This window comes from Callorhinchus milii, unplaced genomic scaffold (assembly GCF_018977255.1).
Source record: "Callorhinchus milii isolate IMCB2004 unplaced genomic scaffold, IMCB_Cmil_1.0 Scaffold2, whole genome shotgun sequence".
NCBI lineage: Eukaryota > Metazoa > Chordata > Chondrichthyes > Chimaeriformes > Callorhinchidae > Callorhinchus > Callorhinchus milii.
Genome location: NW_024704743.1, coordinates 60,263,371 through 60,288,748, shown reverse-complemented (window position 1 = coordinate 60,288,748; position 25,378 = coordinate 60,263,371). Strand labels below are relative to the sequence as shown.

The 25,378-nt window shown below is 41.9% G+C and overlaps 1 protein-coding gene across 5 annotated transcripts in view; it reads right to left on the bottom strand.

Moving 5' to 3' along the window:
* sgce (sarcoglycan, epsilon) overlaps positions 1 to 21,523 on the bottom strand; it is a gene marked incomplete at its 5' end in the record, with an annotated part of 31,402 nt that extends 9,879 nt beyond the window's left edge. For 4 of the 5 annotated variants that reach the window (XR_006084844.1, XM_007909253.1, XM_042331950.1 and 1 more), the window contains 8 exon segments: positions 26 to 52; positions 730 to 941; positions 4,068 to 4,230; positions 5,128 to 5,326; positions 9,869 to 9,941; positions 13,184 to 13,341; positions 14,166 to 14,291; positions 21,419 to 21,523. Coding sequence is in view for 4 of the 5 variants with exons in the window: in XM_007909253.1 (XP_007907444.1) it covers positions 26 to 52; positions 730 to 941; positions 4,068 to 4,230; positions 5,128 to 5,326; positions 9,869 to 9,941; positions 13,184 to 13,341; positions 14,166 to 14,291; positions 21,419 to 21,523 (1,063 nt within the window). 5 annotated transcript variants of the gene reach the window in all.
* Between the last annotated feature and the right edge of the window lie 3,855 nt (positions 21,524 to 25,378).

Here is a 25,378-nt window from a genome sequence, read left to right as displayed (position 1 = left end):
AACAAACAGGAAAGAAGACACTTACTCTGGTGTTTGCATGGCTCTCTTTTGCCTAGGAACAAAACAAAATGAATGAATTAAATAATAGCCATTGGTACTCGAAACATCAAAAAAGCTATCTGTTCGGGGTAGCCCTTCCTCCACCAGATGCTGAGAAGCTGAGCCGAGGGGCTGGCTCTCAGTATCTGTCTCGGAGGTACACGGGGCCAAAGTGGTTACACACTTAAACACACGACACCAGTGTAATGGAGACTCAAGATGAAACAGCAGACCACAGAAAAAGGGGAGAAAAATAAATTCACATGGATGGAGCTGAAATATGAATTCATGCATGACATGGACAGAGGATGTATGCATTCTCTACCTGCTGTGTCTCTTCATTTGATCTACTGCACCTGTGATATTATTACCATCAGTAGGAGTTGAAATAGGATGAAGCAGGATCTATTCCTAATACTATTCTAGGGTAGAGATATTCTGCTTGGTGTGAAGTGAAGTGCTTGGTGTGACAAGGTGTGTTAAGAATGTGATTTTCCCAATACTTTTATAACCACATTGTCAGTCTCTACACTTGGTAGCGAGCACAACATAAGCCCCAGAGGTGTCCAAATCATTGTAAAAAGGAAAGTATCCAGGCATTTTTGCTGTCAAATATTTCGATTTTAAAAAAAGTGTGTAGCTGTCTGGATGCCTGTGTAAATGTTTGTTGATAGCACTACAAGTACTTACACTCCTTCCCGACGGCAGAACATGATGTACCCCAGCACGACAAACAGCACCAGGGAGACTGCTATGGGCACTGCCAGCGTGATCACAAAGTCTGTGTAATAGTCCTTGCTCTTCAGGTTGGTGGAAGGTGGATCATATTCTCCATCGTCAGGTAGGACACCGTCTCCAAAAACCAAATTATTGTTGGAAGCCGGCTTCTTCCATACATCGACCTGACACCAAGACCAAGTCAAAAATAATTGCCGCTAGTTTATTTGTTCCCCACCACCATCACCACCTGCCCCCACCCCCATTCTTCTGTTAATGTGTTGAAATAAAAGGTGTTAGTTATACAACAAATAATTGATAATTACTCCCGTAACATTAAAACAACTGTGGTATGAAAAGTCCCTGTCTTGAAATTTAGGATCAGTGTAAATTTTAAATTCAATCTTTTAAAGAAAAATTCAGTTTCCAAATGAAGACTGAATTTAAGAATTTCCAAAAATTTTGCATGATCTTAAATTTTAAGACATTGTTAAATCTAATACCATGAGATCATTTAGGCCTCATTTAGCTGAACTACTGAACCATTTTGGCTTCTGTGATGGAAACATAAATTGCTTACCACTCATCCTGGTTCCTGAAAGCTGCTATTCTCTGTGAAAAGAGGATACTTATATCCTATGTAAATTGGATTTAGGTATTGACCTGAACAAATGCACCTTGCACCAATTGAGACAAGGCAGAATCGCCAGATACACTGAGATTTGTGTTCTCTCTCTCTCTCTCTCTCTCTCTCGCTGTGAGATGCACATGATGTTCAACTTCAGCATTTGCTGGGGAGAAATTCCACCTGGATCTATACTTACTCTATTATTAAACATTTTAGATGCACCAGAATTTGGCTATTTTTTAAATTTTCTGTAAGGTATTTTAAGTACTATAGAAAACTGGCTTCAAAGTTAACAACAACAACAACTTGCCTTGATAGTTATCTGCCTTTTATTCGGATAGGGTCTCGGAGAGGTTAAGATTGGTTAGGTTTGACCGCGGGCTCAAAAGGGAGGGGAGGAAAACGAAGGCACAGTTAAACAGGGAAGTCTTCAGGTGTGAAGATAATTAACGAGGAGGAAGACCGAGGGATTGAGGCAGGGAGTTCCAGAGATTCAGGGCATAGTGAAAGCACGGCTGTCAATTGTGAAGCGGAGGGAACACGGGACACACAGAAGAGCTGAGCCAGCAGAGTGAAGGCAGTGGGTAGAGGAGTGGGGAGGGAGCAGATCGAAGAGGCAGGGGGTGAAGAGATTTAAAAGTGGAAGTGAGGAACTTCAAAACCATCCGTTCTTCAACAGGAAGCTGGTGGAGCCTGGCAAGACCTCTGGTGATGGGGGTGCAGAGCCTGGTGCAGGTGAGGGCATGGATGGCAGAGCTTTGAATCATTTAAACCTTGTTAATGTGGAGCTGGGGAGACCAGCGAGGAGTGCTTTGGAAAAATTGAGGCTGGAGGACTGTTAAGACAGAAAGTTAAGAATGAATTCAACAATTTGCCAAATTCTGGATGTGCTTAAAGATTACATAAATAGAGCAAATCTAGACCTAGGTGGATTTTCTCCCCACATCTACACAAAATGTTTCCTTTCTGAAGATAGAAATATTTGAGGTGATTCTCTTAGGGGCATTGTGGACATATTGTGGGCTTTCTGTAAACTTGTAGCAGCAAAGTCCATACTAAAGTAGACAGCAGCCAGTAAGTCAATATGAAGGAAACAAGAGAAAAACAGGAAAAGACATGTCCAAATGGTCACAAGGTAGTGTAGTAGTAGACTCCTGCAGTAGTCAGATCCCAGTTCCTGGAGGGAAGCTATGGTTGCTGATGTAGATTCTCATTTCTTCTTTTATAGGGAAGTTGTGGTAACTGAAATGGACTATTCACAATTCAAATACCACTGTTGTCAGAGAACTGTGAAGTCAAAGTCTCCACTGTGTTCAGAGATGCCAGCAACTCACCTCTGAACACAGAAAATATGTTCAGAACACAGGAAATCCTGAAAGGAAAGTTGTGCTTGGACTATGTGGCTTTGAGTACCATGGGTTCCAAGCTCCTACTGGCTTTTCACTTCTGAGAACTGGGTTTAGATGGTGAGATGTATAATTTCTGTGTTGATGTAAGTGTGCAACATAAGATCACAAATTTCAGATGAAGAGGCCCTTTGGCCCATTTGATCTCCTCCTCTCAGAATGCCCACCCCATCATCTTACCATCAAAGTATCAAGTTATTTTTTTTTAAATGTGTCCTGGTCTCAACCACCTTTCCTGGCAACGTGTTCCAGTCATCAATCACCCTCTGGGTAAAGGAATACATAATTTGTCCCTTCTGAAATTGCTCTTTACGATCCTGAACATATATCCTCTTGTTCTGCTGTCTTGGCGTATTATGAAAGTATTATTCTAGGTTTGCTTTCCCAATCTATTTGAAATCGACATCTCTTTTCAAAGCTCAAGAGGCCTAATTTACCTAATCATCTAACACTGGGGAACACGCTTGTTGCATTTGGCCACCCTCTTACCCCTCCCATCCCCTGCTCGGGTCCAAATCCCTGACTGTCCAACACCTCGAGACGTCCACCTGACATGAAAGATGCTACACAAATGTAATTTGGTGCTGCTCTAGGGCCTGGATCACCCCTTACCTACCAGACCTGTAAGCAGTCCATCTGCAGTCCAACTATACAGCTTGAACATGACTTCTGAGAATCCAAACTCAAATGATTAGCAATATAGCCCAGCATACTGTTTGCCTTGTTTATTGCTGCCTCACACTGTTTTGACAATGTGAGCGATGAGTCAATTAACACCCTAGCTGCTATATCCTTTGGGCAAACTACCAGAAGTCTGTGATAAGGTTATGAAGACAAGCTTGGACAAGGAAAAATGAACTGTTTTGATATTTTTCACCTGGAATAATTCAGTGCATTAAAGGGTCATCTTTACCATCTTCAAGATAAAATTGAGCAAATATCTGTTTACAAAGGCAGGACACCTTGATACATATCTCCTCAACTCCTCATCACTTGTCCACAAGTCATTTCCAAAAAATGACTGTCCAAACGAATAAGCAAAAGGAAACCAGATTTTGCACAACAAGCGTGACAGCTTCAAAATGTTTCAAAACACTCAAAAGGCCGAGAACTGAAGAATTGCTTATCTGTGTGCAATTTGGTAATAGTGCTGAGCCATGTTATTAAAACCTGGTGGTTACATAAAGCATGTAATGGGAGAGCATGGGAACATGGAGATTGCACTGCAGAGATGGGGTGCTGGGAACTGAGCACGATCCCGGTGGGGGAGAGCTTACCAAGGACAGTTTGCACCAGTCAATGTCAAAATGGAAGCGAAATTTCTTGTCGCAGCTGATGACAGGTTCCATCTGCTGGCTGCACTTCATCAGGTGCTGAGGGGTTTCTGTCTCCCTGAGGCAGGATGAGAATGGCACATCCGTACCCACCATCACGTAAACCCTAGGGAGGTAGGAATAAACAGCGTGTGACATTTTCAACCTTTGTCCACATGGCAGCATTAGTAGTCATCTCATTTCTCATTGACCTTATCCTCAACTAACCTTCTCTCCTTAATCTCACAGATCTCCCTCTCTCTCCGACTGACTGTATTCCAGATACATGTCTTTCCCCAACCTTCTGCCTCTACTCCCAGAGAACCCTCTCTTCCCTGTCTCACAAGGTCTAACCCCCTTACTTGCCCAGCTTCAGAGTCTACCCAAGCTATTTTCTGCTTCACTGCTAAAACGTTGATGATGTGAATACAAAGGATTTGTTATTGCCTCTCCAATAACATGGGGGGAAGATTTTAAGAAAATAGTAATATTCCTTTCAGTTGACAGAATGGCTATAATACTAGAACTCAAAGTGCTTTACATGTAATTACTGTAAGTGCAGTGATTGTATTTTTGTAGGGAAAATACTTTTTCAAGGGAAGTGAAATTACCACTGCAGGGAAATAGTGATAGCTTCTTGCAATTCTGTGAATATCACGTGATCTGGTGAATGTTTAGGCAAAATAAGTTGTTTACAGGCGAGTCTGCCTATTTGTCTTAGGTGGAGAAGAGAACAAATGTGAGAAATTCTCTTGGTTTTAGCCTTTAGACTGTTAATAATTATGCAGAATTGTGGAAAATTCTGAAATTGAGGCTTAGTTTTTAAGCTGCTTTTCAGCAATGTTTTTTTTAAAAAAAACTCCAAGTTTTGCATGACTTTAAATTTTAAGACAATGTTCTGAAGACTTTTGAAGATATTTGGAACTAAAATATTTGGCATGTCTTATCATCAAATCTTAATCTTGGTAGATTAAACAGTGATCTGAAAATTATTCTGCTCATTTTTCTGGCACATTAAACTCACCCTTCTTTCAAATTATTGATGGGGAGTGGGACTCGCCCGCCCCTATCCAGAGCTGAGACAATGTCAATAGCAGCGAGGCGGTTTGGTTGCCAAACACTCTTTACTGCTCCCAGAAATTCACCAATCACTTCGCTTGCCAGCATCTCTTCCACATTCATGTTCTTCACAAAGAACTCTGCTTGATATTGCATAGGATAATCTTTAAACAGGAAGAAGTTAAGTGTGAGTTAACAGAACAAATTCAAACCCAGGCTGTATATTACAGCAAATCTTAAGAATTAACTGATCAGCTAAATTGTGAAATGAACACAGGAAAATGAAACTGATCACTGCAAAATCTTTATGATGAAGAATCAATCTGCAGAATGCAGCATCTGTGTTGAAACAGTTATCTTTTTAACTTGCATTTTCTGGGAGGATAGTAAAACCCTTGGACCTTTCCTTTGACATGTGAACAACATTTTTTAGAGATACTATTTATACTGAAAAAGCAATGGTTGATAAATACCAAACCAAATATTAGTTTTGATTCATTGATGGTTTGGCTCAGTTGATATGACTCTCGCTTCTAGATCAGAAAGTTGTGAGCTCCAACTCCACACGTGCATCTGATCTTCTAATCTAGGCGGGCATGACTGAGGGAATCATTGCATTTGTGGAGTCCTGTACCTCAGTGGTTAGAGCACTTGCCTCTCAACGAGAGGACCTGGGTTTGATTCCTGGCAGGGCGAAACATTAGGCAAGTTTCCTTAATCCACACTCCTCTGTTTACGTAGCAGTAAGTAGAAACTCGGTTGTTAGTCGATTGGCGGATCGCTTTTCTGGGGGTAATAATCCCTTCAAAAAAAAGATAATTTGGTCACTCAATCAACCACTGTTTGTGCACAATTGGCTGCCGCGTTTCACCCATAAAACTGACAGTCAATTCACCCTTACAGCATATTCTGTGAAGCACTTTGGGATGTCTTGAAGATGTGATAAGGTGCTATATCAAATGCAAGGATTATTATTACTATTGTCAAGCCATTAAACCAAGGTCTACTCTGGTGTATATTACAACAACAACAAGATTCCATTTATAGAGCACCTTTCATGTCGGGAGGACGTCCCAAGGCGCTGTACAGTTGGGTCAGGATTCGAGCAGGGGGGAAATGGTCAGGGTGAGGGGAGGGAAGGGAGGGAGCGAGGAGGGGGCAGAGAGTCGAGAGGGGAGCTGAAGGCACGGTCAAAGAGAAAGATCTTGAGACCGGCCTTGAAGGAGGAAAGGGAGGAAGCGACGAAGGCACTGGGGGATAGAGTTCCAGAGCCTCGGGGCTGAGAGGCTGAAGGCCCGGCCACCGATGGTAGGGCGGTTGGGGCGGGGGATGTGGAGCAGACCGGAGCCAGAGGAACGGAGGGTACGGGCAGGTAAGTAGGGGGATAGTAAGTCAGAGAGGTAGGAGGGAGCGAGGCCGTGAATGGCCTTGTAGGTGAGGATGAGGATCTTGAATTCGATCCTCTGGGGGATGGGGAGCCAGTGGAGGCGAGCGAGGGTGGGAGTGATGTGGTCACGAAGCCTGGTGCGGGACAGTACACGAGCTGCAGAGTTCTGAATGACCTGCAGCTTGTGAAAGATTGAAGATTATTAAAGATCGAAAGGAATTATTTCAAGCAGGGAGTTCTGAACAATATTCTTCCAGCATCCTAATAACCATAGAAAAAACTGAATAACCCTCCATCACCATATTAGCCCCCCAAAAAACAGATAAACATTGTTACTAACAACATCTTGCTGGCAACAAAATGCTGCCATAGGTTAACCATCACATTTGCAGTCATAACAACAGTCACTACATTTTAAAGTAACTAATTGTGTGAAACACTTTGAGTTTTCGGTATAAAAACTATATATTAAATTATAACAAATTACGTTGCAACATACAAGAGTCAGCGAAGATCAATCACAGCTGGTGGTTGGGTGGGTAGGAGCTTCAAGCTGTTTGAGCACTAATATGGGAGAAAGATTAAAGGGTGGTTCAGTCGTAGCTCAGATTGCCCCTGAATTTAGGATTATAAGGTCCAACAGCCCAAATTAGTCCATGCAAGCCTGCATCAGAGCATTTTCCCCTCCAAAGGAAGAAGAATCCTCACATTTGACTTAGTGCCTTATCATGTAACTAAAGTGCTTCAAAGTGTTTCACAAGATCTATCGCAAGGTAGATTGACTGTGTATTGGGTAAAGTGCCAAAGTGGCACCCAATTGGTTCACAGCAATGTTCCACAAATAGCAAAAAAGTGAATGACCAATTTTATTTGGGGGATTGTTGGCCGGGACACTGGGAGAAACTCCCTTCCCTTTTAGAATAGTGCCATGAGTTCTTTAATATCCACCAGGAAAGACAAGACAGGACCTCAGTTTAATGTCCTATCTGAAGGAGTACACCTCTGATGCTCCCCCAACATTACAAGTGGAATGACTTTGTATTTTGTAAGTGAACACAGCAGTCAATATGCACATTGTGATGTCCCACAAACAGCCATGAAGTGAGTCACTAAATATTGATACTTAAGTGGTGTAGAGTTGTGCTGTGAATGCTCATTAATTTATAAATAATAATCCTTGCATTTGATATTGCGTCTTATCACATCTTCGAGACGTTTCAAAGCACTTCACAGAATAAACTGTAAAGTGAATTGACTGTATATTTTGCGGGGGAAGCTTGGTTATTAATCGATTTGTTGCCTACAAAAAGCAAAGTCACTGCATTTTATCGTAAATCCTGTGAAGAGTTTTCGACATCCTCCTGATGTAAAGTGCACTGTATCAAATGCAAAGATTATTATTATTCTTATATTGAGGGATTGATGTGGCTAAATCTAGGTATGAAGGAGATTTCCTAATCTCACATCTGCAGTCGAGTTCTGCACTCAAGACCAGGCATCCAGCTAGAGTATTTGGAGAAGGAGCAGAGAATTTCACAAGCATGTTTCTGGACAGTGGTGTTCTATTATAAGAATGTAAATATGTTTGATCTTGGAAGATATTTGGCTCCTCATCCATTCAAACAGAAAAGTGGCATCTGAGTGGCGGCGTAAACTCAAATCATACTAGAATATAAAAGCATAGGCTATAGTGAAGATTATTTTACACAAAGTGTTATTAGGATGTGGAACACTACTAAATGTGGCTGTTGAAATCATTTCAATACAAGATTTAAAAGGAAATTCAATAAACACATGAAGATTAAAGATATTAGGGGGTAATGGGAAGAAGCAGGAAAACAGGATTAGCCCCAGTGGGGAGCTGGAAAAGCAAAAGACACAATGAGGCACCATGAGCCAACACTAATCTGTATGTTAGAACTATAACTTGCACTTCTACAGCACATTTCACAAAAATTCAACGTCTCGAAGATCTCCCATAGACAATGGACACCCTTGAGCAGAGGGCAAGAATGGGTAGTTTTAATTAAAAGTCAAAAACTACTGTTTGAAGAGGGAAAGAGGATATATGGTGAAGAGATTTGGATACATATTCATATATATATAGATACATAGAAACAGGACTAGCCCCTCAAGCCTGTTCCGCCATTCTATAAGATCATGGCTGATCTACACCTCAAGTCCAGTTACCCACCCTTGCCCTATAACCCTTAATATTCTGACCTACCAAATATTTATCTACTTTCATCTTGAAAGTGTGAATGGATCCAGCATCCAGAGTCTTTTGGGGGAGAGAGTTCCAGATTTCTACTATCCTTTGGGTGAAAAACTGCCTCCTGATTTCCCTCCTAAATGGCCTAGCTTTAATTTTAAGATTCTGCCCCTTGTTCTGGATTCCCCACCAGAGGAAATAGTTTACCTGTATCTATTCTATCCAATCCCTTCATTATTTTAAAAACCTCAATCAGATTCCCCCTCAAACTTCTAAATTCGAGGGAATAGAGACCAAGTTTACGCAACCTGTCCTCATAATTCAACCCTTTAAGCCCTGGTATAATTCCAGAGAGTGAGACGCATAATAATAATAATCCTTGCATTTGATATAGAGCGTTATCACATCTTTGAGACGTCTCAAAGCGCTTCACAGAATATACTGCAAAGTGAATTGGCTGTACATTTTGTGGGCGAAACGCGGCAGCCAATTGCGCACAGCAGTGTCCCACAAATAGTCATGGATTGAGTGACCAAACTATTATTATTTTTTTGATGGAAAAAAAGAATTATTATCCCTGGAAAAGCGATCAGCCAATTGACGAACAACTGGGTTTCTACTTACTACTAGGTAAACAGAGGCATGGAGTAAGGAAACTTGCCCAACGTTTTGCCCTGCCGGGAATCGAACCCAGATCTCTCATTTGCGAGGCGAGTACTCTAACCACTGAGCTACAGGACTCCATAATTGCTGAAGACATGGGGATCAATAGTGAAACAGAGAGTGTGGTGAAGCAATAGACCAGAGTGGAAAGAGTACAGTACAGGGAAATTGGCTTGTTCCTTCATCCAAAAGTCAATGTAATGGTCCAAATTGCTGCACTGGAGAATAGCCAAATTTGAGACTTCAAAGTCTTGACTTGGGGCTTGAATCCACAATGTTCTGACCCAGAGGCAAGAATGCTATCCAACTGAGTCAAGCTGATACCTAAATATGTTTTGATGTAATATTTTAACTATAGAATAGTGGTACCCTGTCTCAAAATTAATAACTACACTATAAAACACCTCATTAAGTTAAAGAACCATTCGATGTCAAGTTCCTTACCATTTGCAGCCGTGATGTGGATGCTTAAAGTGTGCCTTGCAGTTTCATATGTACGTCTATTACAGGCAGTGACCTGTCAAAAAGAGTATATATCAAAAGCAAATCAGTAACATAAAACAGAGATGAACATAACAATTAAAAGCTGATTAAAGATTGTTAAAAATCGAAAAAACAAAACAAAGGTTACTATTATCTTCCAAAAATCTAAAAAAAAATTAAAATTGGAAACTGGTAAACCCTATAAATAGCGCCTGCTGCTATATGGGACGTCCTCTTGATGTGAAAGGAGCTATACAAATGTGATTTGTTATTGTTGTTGTTATATAAAGGTATTCACAAACAATGGAAGTTGAAGCCTTCTGTTCAGTAAACTAAACAGCAGAGACTAACTTACATTGTTAGCTAAAACAACTACAACAAAAATTACATTTGTATAGCGCCTTTCACGTCGGGATGATGTCTGAAGGTGCTGGACAGTCAGTGTTTCGGACCCGAGCTGGGGGTCGGGGAGGGTGGAGAGCAGGGGGGGAAGGAGGGAGATCGAAAGCACGGTCGAAGAGGAAGTCTTGAGATGGGTCTTGAAGGAGGCAAGGGAGGGGGCGAGGCGGAGGGACTGAGGGATGGAGTTCCAGAGGGTGGGGGCAGAGTGGCAGAATGGTGCGGTGGGCAAGGAGGCGGGTGATAGGGTCACAGAGCCTGGTGCGGGAGAGGACACGGGCTGCAGAGTTCTGGATGATCTGCAGCCTGTGGAGGGAGGAGTTGGGGAGACTGACAAGCAATGAGTTTGCATAATCAAGCCTTGATGTAATGAAGGCGTGTATGAGGGTTTCGGTGGCCTGCGGTGTGAGACAGTGGTGGAGCCGGGCGATGTTGCGGAAGTGGGGAAGGCAGAGCAGGTCATGGCATGGCTGTGGGGTAGAAAGGATAGTTGAGGGTCAAACAAGATGCCAATGTTCCAGACTGGCTTAGTGAGGTCAATTGTGCGTCCATAATTTTTTAAAAAGTAGTAAATCTTTCCACTAAATCTTTGTGAGAGCAAATCCTATTTTAAACATTTAGTGAAAAGATCACTATTTGATTAGAGCCCAGAATGATGGAAAATAAAATAGAAACTCACAACTCACATTCTGTATTGTGAACGCAAAACACATAACTGCACTTCTGGGGATACAGAAAATAAGAATTATCATTTCAAACTAGGGTACATCAAATATTGTGCAGCGTTTGCACGGTCAGTACACTGATCATTTTAATAGGTGTCACTGCACAGCACTATTGGAAACTGTGACTCATGACAGGGAGAAGAAAACATATTCATATGAAAAGGGCAGCACGGCTTGTGCTGTAACTGAGTATGCAGAAAGGAACCAGTTATGTAACAGGGATAGAAGTTTGGAAAAAAGATACTTTGTAAAGAAATGTACTATGATATTTCCTCTTGGATTTAAAGAGCTCCTGGCGATTGTTAATTTTTTAAACAATAATAAAGCTTGGGCAGTATTTTCCACACAAAGAATAACTAGTTAAAAAGTGTTTCCCTTTAGTTGTGGCTGTTTGGAACCATAACAAAATCTGACTCATCCAAGCTGTAACTATGGCCCAAGCAGATATATGTAAACCCTTTTTTCCTTTTGCAACATTTAACATTTTCTTAAGTGATGAGCATGAAAACGGTTTCCAGGCTTCTTTCCCTCCCTCAGTCTTCCCTGCCTCTTAAAACTCAAACTGCTGGCAATCTACAGCAGGTCAATCTGCAATTGAAAGAAAAAGCTGGTTAAAGTTTTGGGCATATTCCTTCATCAGAACTGAACTAGTTGGGCTGGAACAGCCTCTGCAGAGGATAAAGAAGCGCAGGTAGAACCAGGGTAAAACACAATACATCACATACATCCTGGAAAATAAAAACCTAAATGGGGTAGAGGAGCAAAGGGATCTAGTAGAGGTACACATACATAATTCGCTAAAAGTAGCAACGCAGGTTAATAAGGCCATGAAAAAGGCAACATAAGAACATAAGAATTAGGAGCAGGACATTCGGCCCCTCGAGCCTGCCCTGCCATTCGATAAGATCATGGCTGATCTTCTGACCTAACTCTAATTACCTGCCCTATCCCCATAACCAGGAATTGGGGTTCATTTCTGGAGGGAATGAAAAGCAGGGAAGTTATGGTAAAATTCTGTAGAACCATGGTTAGACCACACTTAGAATAATAATACTGTGTGCAGTTCTGGTCCCCACATTTTAGAAGGGATGTAGAGACACTGGAGAGGATGCAAAGGAGATTCACAAAGATGATCCCAGAACTGAGAGATTATACCTATCAGGAAAGGCTGAACGTACTTGGACTCTTTTATCTTGAAGAGGGAAAGGGGTGACCTGACAGAGGTCTTTAAATTATGAAAGGTTTTGATAGGGTAGACATAGGGAAGATGTTTCCATTTGTGGGGGAGGTCAAAACCAGGGGACATCAATATAAAATAGTCTCAAAGAGATCAAATAGGGAAGTTAGAAGACATTTCTTTACACAGAGAGTAGAGGGAATGTGGAATATGCTACCACAACAACAACAAGATTGCATTTATAGAGCGCCTTTCACGTCGGAAGGACGTCCCAAGGCGCTGGACAGTTGGGTTGGGACCCGAGCAGGGGGGAAATGGTCAGGGTGAGGGGAGGGAAGGGAGGGAGCGAGGAGGGGGTAGAGAGTCGAGAGGGGAGCTGAAGGCACGGTTGAAGAGAAAGGTCTTGAGACCGGCCTTGAAGGAGGAAAGGGAGGAGGCGGTGAAGGCACTGGGGGATGGAGTTCCAGAGCCTCGGGGCTGAGAGGCTGAAGGCCCGGCCACCGATGGTAGGGCGGTTGGGGCGGGGGATGTGGAGCAGAGGAACGGAGGGTCGGGCACGTAAGTAGGGGGATAGTAGGTCGGAGAGGTAGGAGGGTGCAAGGCCGTGAATGGATTCACAATAACTTAATAACTCAATAAACAACTCAACAAAGAGTTGTTGAGGAAAATAGCATAGATGTATTTAAGAGGAAGCTAGATAGGCACATGAGGGAGAAAGGAATAGAAGAGTATCCTTAAAGGATTGGTTGAGGAAGGACAGGAGGAAGCTCATGTGGAGCATAAACACTGGCATAGACCAGTTGAGCTGAATGGCCTGGTTCTGTGTTGTATATTCTAATGCATTCAATACATTAAGAAAGAGATAACAAATGATAACCTGCACTGCAGCATGAAGTCAATAAGCTATTAACAAACAGAAATTTCTTTATCTGAGATGTCCAGAATGCAGTTTTCCTTCTGAAAATTTCAAGTTACCTCAATTTTTGTTTCTTTGCCAACATCCTCAGGAGTCGGTGATCCGTAAAGAACTCCGTCACTGTATGGAGTTCTCTGGATGTATCGTAGCCAGCCAGGTCTGTCTGGGAAGCCCTTCAAATTTGTCTTGAATGTGATGGGGTCGTTCATGGAATCAGCTGTTTGTTATCAAAATACAGAACAAATATTTAAAGGCAAACACACCACTTATTTTATTTACTAGAATAGAATGTTTTTGATATAGAGCATTGCAAATACTGTTTACAAATTTCATGGGATTATACTACTCAATTTCAACAGGTTTGCTAAATATAGTTTAATATAATTGATGCGGAGAAACTAATTTTGAAGAACTTTCATTTATTTTAAAACATATCGTCACGACAACAACAAATTACATTTGTTTGGCACCTTTCACGTCAGGAGGACGTCCCCAGGTGCAAGTCACGAGAAACTCTTTGAAAAATTAAACATTCTTTCACTATTTTCCTGCTGTTTTGTTTATTTTTTTCACCATTTGCAATGATTTTTTGGTGAACAGTTGAACACTTTTATTTAAGCCATCATGGAAATTTAATCCACGGTATTTCTTAACCATATGCTTCTTTCAAGTTATCAACTCAAATAATTGTGCTTTAGTTTTTATCTCATGCAATCTGCTGATCAGCAAAAATAGTCGACAAGATAAACTGAGTGTCAAAATTATTTGAACCCATCCACTGATGGTCAAGTAGATAAGGCAGTCCAGCACTGGGTTCCATATTCAAATTGTTATTTCTGCTGAGTTGGCTAATGTCAGCCAGGACAGCATTGGGATGTACAATTAAGGAGATCCAGTGTTCCTGGATTAGTGAGGAAAAAATCCGCTAAGAGATCCCATTCAATATTTTGCTAGGCATTTGATCTTCAGAAAATTGCAGTGCCTAAACATGTCTACTGTAACCACAGAGGTACTTGTCCACTGCAGCATGTCTTCTCTTACCAAGTTGTTTTGAGTAAGGAGGAAATTCTCCTTTGAAGGATTCACGCTCCAAAACGTGGACAAAAAGCACCCCGGCCGATGGATAAACATTCCGATCAGCATGGACTCGTGAGAAAATGAAATAAGCTAAAAGGAGAGAGACAAAATACATAAAGGGCAAAGGATAAGAGAACACATTATAGGATGTTAATCACCTGCTTAAGGTAATGGTGACTGTGATTACACAATACCATGTAAATAAGAAAAACTGTAAAAGGATCTATGACTTGTCAATAGCTAAGGTTCAGTGCCTTAAAGGAAAAGGAAAGGAGTTTAAGTGAAATAATATAGTGAATTGCTGCAATGATCTGACATTTTTTGCTTAGATTTTGGCAAACATTATTTCAAATGTCATTATTTTTATTCTCTTGCTTTTAAATTTACTTCATAACAGAAGAGGTTCCAATAAACAAGGCCTTCAAGCCATAACAACCTTCCATTAAAATGGTTCTTAAATGAGTCCAGCATCTTAATCTCTACCACTCTTCCTGGTAACCCAGGAAGTTGCTAAATTCCTTCTGGGAAAATAAATATTTCCTGCTGTCTTTGCTTTAGTTACCCTTTGAAACCCTAAAGTTCTTATTCTGCCTTCTCAACCATCTAAAAGTATTGTTGTTGTTCTATTATTTATAAATCTAATACAAAGAATTATTTGATGTGGAAATATTTAAGAGGACATTAGTTCAGGTCAGCAGTTTTGGAAATGAAACTATATTTCAGACAAACGTTTGAAAATGTTATGCTAAAAATGGATCTGAAAGGTAAACAGGTTATTATTTTTGTTGTTTTTTTCCTTTCCTTTGGGAGAGTGTTTTTTCATTCATTGAAAAAGTGATATTCGGGATATTGGTATTGCAAAAAGATATTAATCATTTCTGCTTGCGATCAATACAATTTTACTCAGTATTTGCATGGTTTAAAAAAATAGCTTTAAAACTACCTTAATTCTTCACACAGTCAGTGAAAGTACAAATGTACTCTTCACTTTTAATACAACAAAATTAATGTCTTGTTTTATACAGGTACATTGATTGAAATAGACGATAGCTCCATTAAATAACAAAACAATTTTACTAAATAATATAATTATGTTAATACATGTTTTTAGTACAATCACTGGGTCCCTTTAAAAACAGTATTGAGGACATAATAATGTTGGTTATTGGTTGGTTAGTTTTATGCTGAGGTAAGTATGATGTTTAAGAGCTGTTGTACATTGAAGTTTCAGTTAGAAAGACAATGGAGAGACTGGACAGTGCATTGTGTATTGTATTGACTTCAGGACTAAAAAAAGTCACAGAACTCAGAAAGAGTTTTGCTAGAGTGGTTAATACACACTAAAATTTATTTGAAGCACGGTTTCTTTGGCTCTGTTGATTTGTTTGTAATCTTTTAAATAATCTGGATGTATTTCCCCTGAACTGTCTCCTGTCTAATCTACCATAAGTCTCTGTTTAGATACTGGTACTAATTTACTGAAGTTTTGACAATCTTCATCATGATGAAGTATTAGCTGTATGCATTTGTTTTCCAGTTAGAAATGCACATACATTATATGTCTACAATCTAAACACTAATCCTTGTGTACTCAGTAGGCAGTTTTTAAATCAGTTCTTAAAAATAGTAACTAAAGTTTTAAGATTAGCATCAACCTCTGCAATCCAACTGCATATATTCTGGTGGAAACGCTCACAAATGAATGTCATTTGTTAGTGCTTGCCCCTCTAATCGAGCCTGCCACTGTTCAGTGACCATCATGGAGCAAGAGGCAGAGGTAGCCTTTTACAAATCTCTATAGTCCTAAGAAATGTAGCTCCTAAATTATATACTTGGGACTGCACCATTAGGTCTTTTCAGGTCATAAGATCTAAATCTACTTTTTGTGATTTCCGATCTCTTAATTCTATCCATGGCCACAGATTATGCAAGTGCTCCACAAATGAATGATACTTCAGAGACCTGAAATTCCACCTAGTCTTAAGCCTGTCTGTCCATTTTGCCTTAAATTTTCAGCCTAGCCTCAGAACTAGAGTATAAACCCTCTGCCCTTGGATCATCCATGCAAACATGTTTGCCAAAATCTACCGGATGCACCTCACTTGGAAAACACTTGGAACTCCAGCAATATAATTTCTTCTTTGTAACTAATTTGTAATGTATTCCATGCAGATGAATGGAATAAGATATATTTGGTTTATCCATTTGGTGAGCTCATCAACATTTGTAATAATGCCAAGCAATTCCATTGCTTCAACTCTATAGTTTTATCTGTTGGGACAAATGGTACTGACACTATATTGTGTACTTTTTGACACTATGTTCCTGGAGACCTTGAAACAAATCATAACGCTGACTGAAGCTGAGCTTTTTCCATTTGCTTCCAAACATAGGCTTTTAAACAGCACCCACACCACTCACTTTACGAGCTGCATTCCTCTCTCCACCCTACCTGCATTACAAGTCAACAAAGAAGAATTCTATCAAAGTCCTCATGATCGTAAACATCAGCAGAGATAATAAGCAAATCCTTATGTCCTCTTGTTTTATATTTGTCACTCTCCCTTCATCATAACTTGATGCATGATGCAACTCACACCAAAGAAACCGAAACCCTCATCCACACATTCGTCACCTCTCACCTGGTTTATTCCAATGCCCTCCTCGCCGGTCTCCTTAGATCCACTACCCACATTACATTTGTAGAATGCCTTTCACGTCGGGAGGATGTCCCAAACCACAACTGATTCAGAACCCCCGCCGCTCATATACTCATTCACTAAGCTCTGTATTTCATCACACTAGTCCTCACCATGTTCTACTGGTTTCCTATCACAGATCCATTTCAAGATCCTCTCATCCCCTTCACGTGCTGGCATCTTCCTAACTTTCCAACCTGCTTTCTCCCACTCCACGGCCCGCTGCCTCCGCTTGGCTGGCTGTGGCCTCCTGCTCGCCCCTTGTCCCCTCCACCACTGCGGGCTATGTTTTAAACCACCTTGCCCTAAAGTTCTCGCTCAATCTCTGTCTTGCACCTTCCTTGCCCTCTTTTAGATCAAGACTGAACACCTTCCTCTTTGACTGTGCTTACAGTCATCTCCTCCCTCCCACCGGCTCAGCGTCAGGCTATGCCACTGTTAAGCGTTCCGAGATGCTGCCCTGCGTGAAGGGCGCTATATAAATGCAAGTTGTTGCTGTATGTTTATTAATATCCTCTTCAATGTCTATATGCTCCCTCTTGGTGACATCATCCGCAGACATGCGGGTCAACTTCTACATGTATGCAGATGACACCCAACTCTCTCTGCCTCCACCCTCAACTCCAGGACCATTGCTGTCCTGACAGAATGTTGTTTGACCCTCAACTCTCCTTTCTACCCCACATCCGAGCCATGTCCCGCTCTGCCTTCCACCACCTCTGCAACATCGCCCGGCTCCGCAATTCCCTCACCCCTCAGGCCACCAAAACCTTCATCCAAGCATTCATCATATCTAGGCTCGATTACGCCAACTCCCTGCTTGTCTGCCTCCCAAACTCTTTCCTCCACAAGCTGAAGATCATCCAGAACTCTGCAGCTCGTGCCCTCTCCCGCACCAGGCTCCGTGACCCCATCAACCCCACCGTCGCCCAGCTCTGCTGGCTCCCCATCCCTCAGAGGATAGAGTTCAAAATCCTTGTCCTCGTCTTCAAGGCCCTTTGTGGCCTTGCCCCCCTCCTACCTCTGCGACCTACTAACCCTATATCAGCCTGTCCGCTGCCACCACTCAACAGGTTGTGACCACCGCTTGGCCCGCCCCACCATTGGCGGTTGGGCCTTCAGCCTTTCTGTCCCCACTCTATGGAACTCCATCCCACATTCCCTTCGCCTCGCTCCCTCCCTTGCCTCCTTCAAGGCGGGTCCCAAAACTCTCCTGTTCGACCGAGCCTCCCTGTCTTCCAGTGTAATTTTGTCTTGTAATTGGGTTTCTTTTTATCTTCTATAATGTTAACACTCGATCCATTATCTAGCTTCAGGGCATGTCACTTCCATTAAAACTTGTGTTATTACCTATGACTCACTTTTGCTGCTTGGTAACAGTATTCACAATAACATGTTCTTCATAACCTTCACTGATTGGGTCAACATCTGTAGAATTTGCTTTTGACAATGGTGGGAATTTGCACACAATGAGAAGATGAATTTTCTTCCCACAGATTTTGCTTTGTGCTGCAGCAACTGACAGGTTGTTTTGTTTCCACACTGTTCGCAAATGTCTGTTTTACTGGCACAACTTTTCATTACAGGATTCAAAGCAAAGCATTCCTCTGGGGTGTTGTTGGCAGCTACATTCTGGTGCTTAAGAATGTGGTGGATCTTTAGGCAATCCTGCTAATGATAGATTTGGTTCTCTCCGATATTATGATACTCCCAAACTAGTATTAAGAAGATTAATGGCAATTGGTGAAATCCTATTAATTTACCTTGTTAAAACCTTGTTAAAGGTCACTTAGAAAGGCTTTCATTCCTAAATTCTGCAACCCGGACACATCGTCAAGGCTAACTATGGATTGGCATTTATGAGATTAGTCGGTGAGCTGATATAAAGCAGAACCCTTCTCTTGTTACTGGCTTAACTTCTGTTTCTTACTGGCTGAGTGTGCTGATTTTAGGCTTAAAGCTGAACTCTCCTTTCTCTCTCTAAGAGATCACTTGTCAGAGTGTCAAAGTACTCAGGCAATGCAAAGGCAAACAAACAAAACAAATCTTACAAATAAAAGTGAAGTACAGTAAATACAAATCATAGCTGCCTCAGAAAGAGTATAGGTGAAGAGATCCTGGTCACCTTATTCTGTCTCAATTTGCCCCCTTCACTGGCCCAAACATACAGACACAGGTATACATTAAAAGCTAAAACCTTGGGATGTCCTCCTGATGTGAAAGGCGCTATACAAATGTGATTTTATATTGTATAGAATCTGCCAAATCTGTCTACTTAATTCTCTTCATATTGCTGTTACTGAGTTCACATTCAGGGTAATTTAAAATCAGGTACCAATCCAAGTAAAAGAGATTGAAAAAGGGAAGCAAACAAAGAAGTGAATTGATTGATCAGGTTCCAGAATATGATAAAAGTCCTATTAAAATGCAGTCCATGTGCTGAAGTGCCTTGCATCTGCTCAATGAATCCCATCTCTTTCTTTGCCGCCATGTTTTATTATCTGTGAGAACACATGGGGAAAATATTTGGTAAACTGAATGCTTTGCACAATGAAATCAGGGAAAAAATGCATTTATTGAAACCTCATGTCTGACTTAATCATGTTCAGAAAGATGAAACATGAAATCAGAAGATGAAGTCTGAAATGACCCGCTCTTGATTAGTGTTGCCAAATATCTAACAACTGAGCAATTGTGCATTGGTACCAGAACAAGCACACCCACTGTTTTATTGCATAGTTGAGTTTGAATTTCAAAACACACTCAACCATTCTGTTTACTTCACGATGTGAGAGCAATGATTTCAGTTGTAATACCCAAAGTTCATTGTGCATTTTGTACCTCTGACATCATTTACTCTGATTACAATTCAACTATTTCTATTCCTTTTAGGCAACCTAAACATGTTGAATCCTTCCCTTGGTTTCAACAAAGGTGCCTTTGTGACAACATTTTTGCATCTTGACCATGATGTTAAATGTTGACGGTCACGAGTAATGCCGGACAGTGATATCAATGGCAAGCTATGAGGTTTTTGCTGTTAAGTCTTCAGCAGTGCCCCATCTCACACTCTGGGTCCCCAAACCTTGGTTCTTGCCAACCTGCACCTAATACTTTCCGGAATTAAGTAAGCTGGATGCAGCCCTCCAGGAGAGAGTGCGCATTCCATTCCAATAATTTATCTCTGGGATTTCCATGTGTAGGTGGGATGCATGGAATTCTCAGCTTGGTTTGGATACTCTTAAGCATGGTGGTGGGTTTCCACATGTGTCAGATAACCGGCTGACCAAAGAAAAAATTCTGGAGGATAAAATTGTTAGGAAGATCATCCTCTGTTTTAACACAGCTTCACTCACAACACTGGTGTTCTGTAGACCCACCCTAACCAGAAGCTCAGCACATTTGGCTTCTGGTGTTGACTCGCTAACTTTCTACACTAAAAGCCAACTTCCGGATCATGAAGTCTTTGTTTTCATTGCATACATGCACAATATGCACAGGAAATAACGTTAATACCATTCCACTAAGTTAGTGACATCAGGGATGCTTTTTGCTATGCATTGTGTGCATTTCTAGTTTGCAGATGGTAACATGGGTCCTGACTTGACAATCTGGAGGAGGCCATTTTTTCACTTATAACAGTCGCTGAGATATTCACAAGATCACAAGATCGGTGTGGATCAAGAAGGTCCATCAACCCATCTGATCTCATCCCTCAATCTTACCTTCTTCCAGTCACAGCATTAGGGTGCTTTTTAAAGGAATCAAGATGTCCCAGCTTCAACCACCCTTTCTGGCAACTGCCTGTGGATAAAAAAAAGCTTCCTAATGTCTGTCCTAAAATTGCCCTTTGCAATTCTAAACCTATGTCTTCTTGTTCTACTGTCTTGGTTCATCCTAACGTATTGTCCTAGATTTAGTTTTTCAATTAATTTAAAATTGTATACAACTCTTAAAGACATCTTCTCTCAAGACTGAGGAACTTGTCTAATCATTGCTCATAGCTCATTCTTCTTGGAGAAGATGAGAGAATCATGTTGTAAGAGAGTTCCTCTGTAACTAAAGAGCGTTATGGTTTCAAAACGTTCCTGTCCAAACTAAAAAGATTTAGAGTAGGTTCTGTTACTTCACTCAGAACAACATGTTGAAATGAATCGCAAAACCTGTAAATTATCAACAAGTCCATAGATTATTAAAGTTTAGCTCATGAAATTTGTTTGAAAGCTTTTGTAGATTAAAAAACAAGCTTGTATATTGTAAGCTGTGGAGGGGAGCTCCGTTGAATTAAGCAGTTACAACGTTAGAGAATATTATGTACTTAGAACGTCAGCACCATTTTAATACTGTAAATTATCTGTGAAAACTGTTACTAAGTGTCAGGAACGACATTACTAAAAATCACAAATTCAACCCAAGTATTATGACAATATTAAAGTGTAAAGACATTATGGCTGATAAATGTTAGATTGCTCAACAAGCCTATTGCCAAGCACATTTCAGTCTTCCAACCTGACTTACCATGCGTCTCCTCAGCAGTCTTACTGCTGCTAATGTGATAAATGCTGATTCGATTATTCTCCCATTTTTGGGTTTCAATGCCATCCACTCGGCTTACTAAATAAGCTTTTCAAAACAAAACAAAATCATCATATAACATTGGCACTTCCTGATTAAAATGTTAATGAACTGCTGTATTTCACTTAAGAAAAAAACTGCAACTAATGCAGATGATGTACACACATGTGCGAACCTTGATTCTCCTTTGCTCAAGGGTGTGAAATCTATAGAGTTTCAAGAATTAAGAGTATTGCAGCTTATTAGTTGCCAATGGCAAAATAATGAAAATGGTCACATAGTACAAATGTGTCTTTGGATATTATTTCATTTTGTCCATTTTGTCCATCTGCGACCAGGGCTCCCTCTGCCTCCTCGTCCTCCTTGACCTCTCTGCTGCCTTTGACACCGTTGACCACTCTATTCTCCTCCACCACCTCTCCTCTCACCTCAACCTTCATGGTTCTATCTTGAATAGTTGAGATCCTATCTCTCACACCGTCTCCATTTCATCTCCACAAATGGCTTCTTCTCCAGCCCCCACACTGTCTTGTGTGGCGTTCCTCAGGGCTGTGTCCTTGGTCCCCTCCTCTTCAACATCTATATGCTCCCTCTTGGTGACATCATCCGCAGACGTGGGGTCAACTTCCACATGTGTGCAGTTGACACCCAACTCTATCTCTCTGCCTCCATCCTTGACTCCAGGACCACTGCTGTCCTGACAGAAGCGCCTCCACACCTCAGGCGTTAACAGCATCACCATCCAAGGCTACACGCTCCGCCTTGCTAAGCCAGTCTGGAAGCTTGGCGTTTTGTTTGACCCTCAACTGTCCTGTCTACCCCACATCTGTGCGATGACCCACTCTGATTTTCCCCACCTCTGCAACATCGCCCGGCTCCGACACTGTCTCACACTGCAGGCCACCGAAACCCTCATAAACGCATTCATAACATTCAGGCTCGACTATGCAAACTCACTGCTTGTCGACCTCCCCAACTCCTCCCTCCACAGGCTGCAGATCATCCAGAACTCTGCAGCCCGTGTCTTCTCCCACACCAGGCTCCGTGATCTTATCACCCCCATCCTTGTCTGACTCCACTGGCTTCCCATCACACAGCGGATACAATTCAAGATCCTGGTCCTCACCTTCAAAGCCCTCCACAGTCTTGCCCCCCTCTACCTCTACAACCTCCTAACCCCCTACCAACCTAGCCGCTCGCTCCGCTCAGCATGCTTCACATTCCTTGCCCGCCCCACCATTGGGGGCTTGGCCTTCTGCCTCTCTGCCCCCACCTTCTGGAATTCCATCCTGCAGTCACTCTGCCTTGCCCCCTCCCTTGCCTCCTTCAAGACGCGTCTCAAGACCCTGCTCCTCAATCGTGCCATCACCCTCCTTTCCCGCCTGCCCTCCACCCTCCCCAATCCCAACCCCCAGCTCGGGTCCGTAACACTGACTGTCCAGCGCCTTGGGACGTCCTCCCGACATGAAAGGCACTATACAAATGTAATTTTGTTGTTGTTGTTGTTGTTGTTGTTGTTAATCTATTAAGACTGGTACACATACCAACATGTACCTTCAATGAAAAACCTTCAATTCCCTACAAGCCTGAAACATGTTATTCTAAAGTTTGGGCAAGATTCAAAAGCAAGCAACTTGCTGGTTTGCAATTAAAAATCAGCATGTCTACCTTTCATCACTAGCACTTACTTACTTGCATTTAAATTGCAGAAAAGCATCAAATCAGTACAACAGTCTACATTTATATAGTCCCTTACACGTAAAATGGCATCTGAAGCACTTTGGCAGGATCATCGACTAGAAAGAAGGGTGTTGATTCAAAGTCCAGTCAAAAACATATGTTTTTCGGAAGCAGGGAGAGAGGAAGCAAAGCTAAGAGGTACTGGAAGAGTTCCAGTGAGCAGGGTGTAACGGCTGTACCACCAGCCCCCTATTGACATCCAGCTCCGATGAGCACATTAAACCAGGCTACAATTTGGGAAACATTTTTCAGTTGTGGGCATCCAGGATTGCAATATTAATGGAGTGGGACTGAACTAGCTATCCCGGGTAGATCAATCCAGTCCAAATAGGTACAAGACGAGAGAGGCACACATACAGAAACACACACAGACAGTTAGAGAGGCAGAGAGACACAGGATCAACAGATATTTCAGTACAAAGGTAGGCTAATTCACCCATCATGTCTCTACCGGCTCTGAAATAATTATCTGTTTAGTCTCATTCATCGTTCACTTTTTAGCCTTTTCCAAATACCATTTTATTTTTCTCGTTTTAAGGTATTTACTAATTCCCTCTTAAAATCTAATATGGAATCTGTCTCAACCATGTGGCATTCTGTATTCCAACAACTCTCTGTGCAAAATAATTTCTATTTACATTTTCAAATCCCCTAAAAATTTTAAAAGCCTCTTTCCGGTCTCCTCTTAACCTCCTCTCTCCTCGGGAATCCAGCCCAGTTCTTCCAGTCTCTGCTCATAAGTAGAACTTCTAATCCCTGATCTAACCCTCGTGAACTTTCTCTGCAACCTGCCTAATGGTCTTGACATCCTTCCTATATAACAACAGCGACTTGCATTTATATAGCGCCCTTCACGTGGGTAGCATCCCGGAGCGCTTGACAGTGGCGGAGTCTGACACTGAGATGGGGGAGAGGAAGGTGACCGTAAGCACGATCAAAAAAGGAAGGTCTTTAGGCGGGATATAAAAGTGGGGAGAGAGGGGGCATGGCGGAGGGATGGGGGGAGAGAATTCCAGAGTTTTGGGGCATAGTGACTGAAGGCATGGCCACCGATGGTAGAATGGAGGACACAAGCCACAAACTGGAGGCTGAAGCCAGCCGAGTGGAGGCAGTGGGTGGTGGAATGGGGGGTGAACACGTCGGATAGGTAGGGAAGTGCAACGACATGAAGTGATTTGAAAACGAGTGAGAGGATCTTGAAATCAATCTATTCAGTGATTGGGAGCCTGGCAGGGACTGGTGTGATGGGGGTACGGAGTTTCGTGCAGGTCAGTATCCGGGCGCAGAGTTTTGAATTAATCGGATTTTGTATATGGTGGCACTGGGAAGACCAGCGAGGAGAACATTGGAATAGTCCAGGCAGGAAGTGATGATGGAGTGGTTCAGCTGCATCAATTGTGAGGTATGGACGGAGGTAGCAATGTGGCAGAGGTGGAATAAAGGGGTCCTGGTCAGGGAACGGATGTGGGGTAGAAAGGGAAGCTGGGGATCGAACCTGGCCTGAGTTGCGCACAGGTTTGGAGAGTCTTGAGGCAGAGCCTGGGGAGGTTGAGGAGTTCAGACCTGTAGGAGAGAAGACGTTGAAGGGAGCCAAAGAGTATGCCTTCTATTTTGCTGACATCCACCTGCAAGAAATTTGTGCTCATCCAAACAAGCTGACAGGACATCAGTGAACTGGGAGCCGCAGCTGGAGGAGGGTGTCAATAATATTCCAATCACAACCTTATTAATGATTCAGCATTCCCGCTTTGTTTTTATACACTGAGCCCCACAGAGACAACTAGAGATACAGGTACACCCATACAAACACTCCGAAAGCCATTAGCTGTACTGATTTTATATCTCAATGGGTTGGGTCCCATTTAGTGCAGATACAAGGGGTCTCTATTGTGGATAATAAAGGCAGTAGAGGCACTGCTTATTGCTTTCTTCCCTTTTTTTATGTTTACGGATCTACTTATCAGCCCCTCTTCAGGGACCAGTGTTTTCATAAAATTTTAAGATTACAGTAGCTGATAAATTTTTGTGTTCAACAACATTCTTCTCAGCTAAAAGGATGAATAACTTCAAAAGGCAGTTTCCAACACTGAACCACAAACATATTCACTGATGCAAGTTCAGACACCCCTTGCCAGGTGCCAAAATTCTCTGCCAAGTATTTCT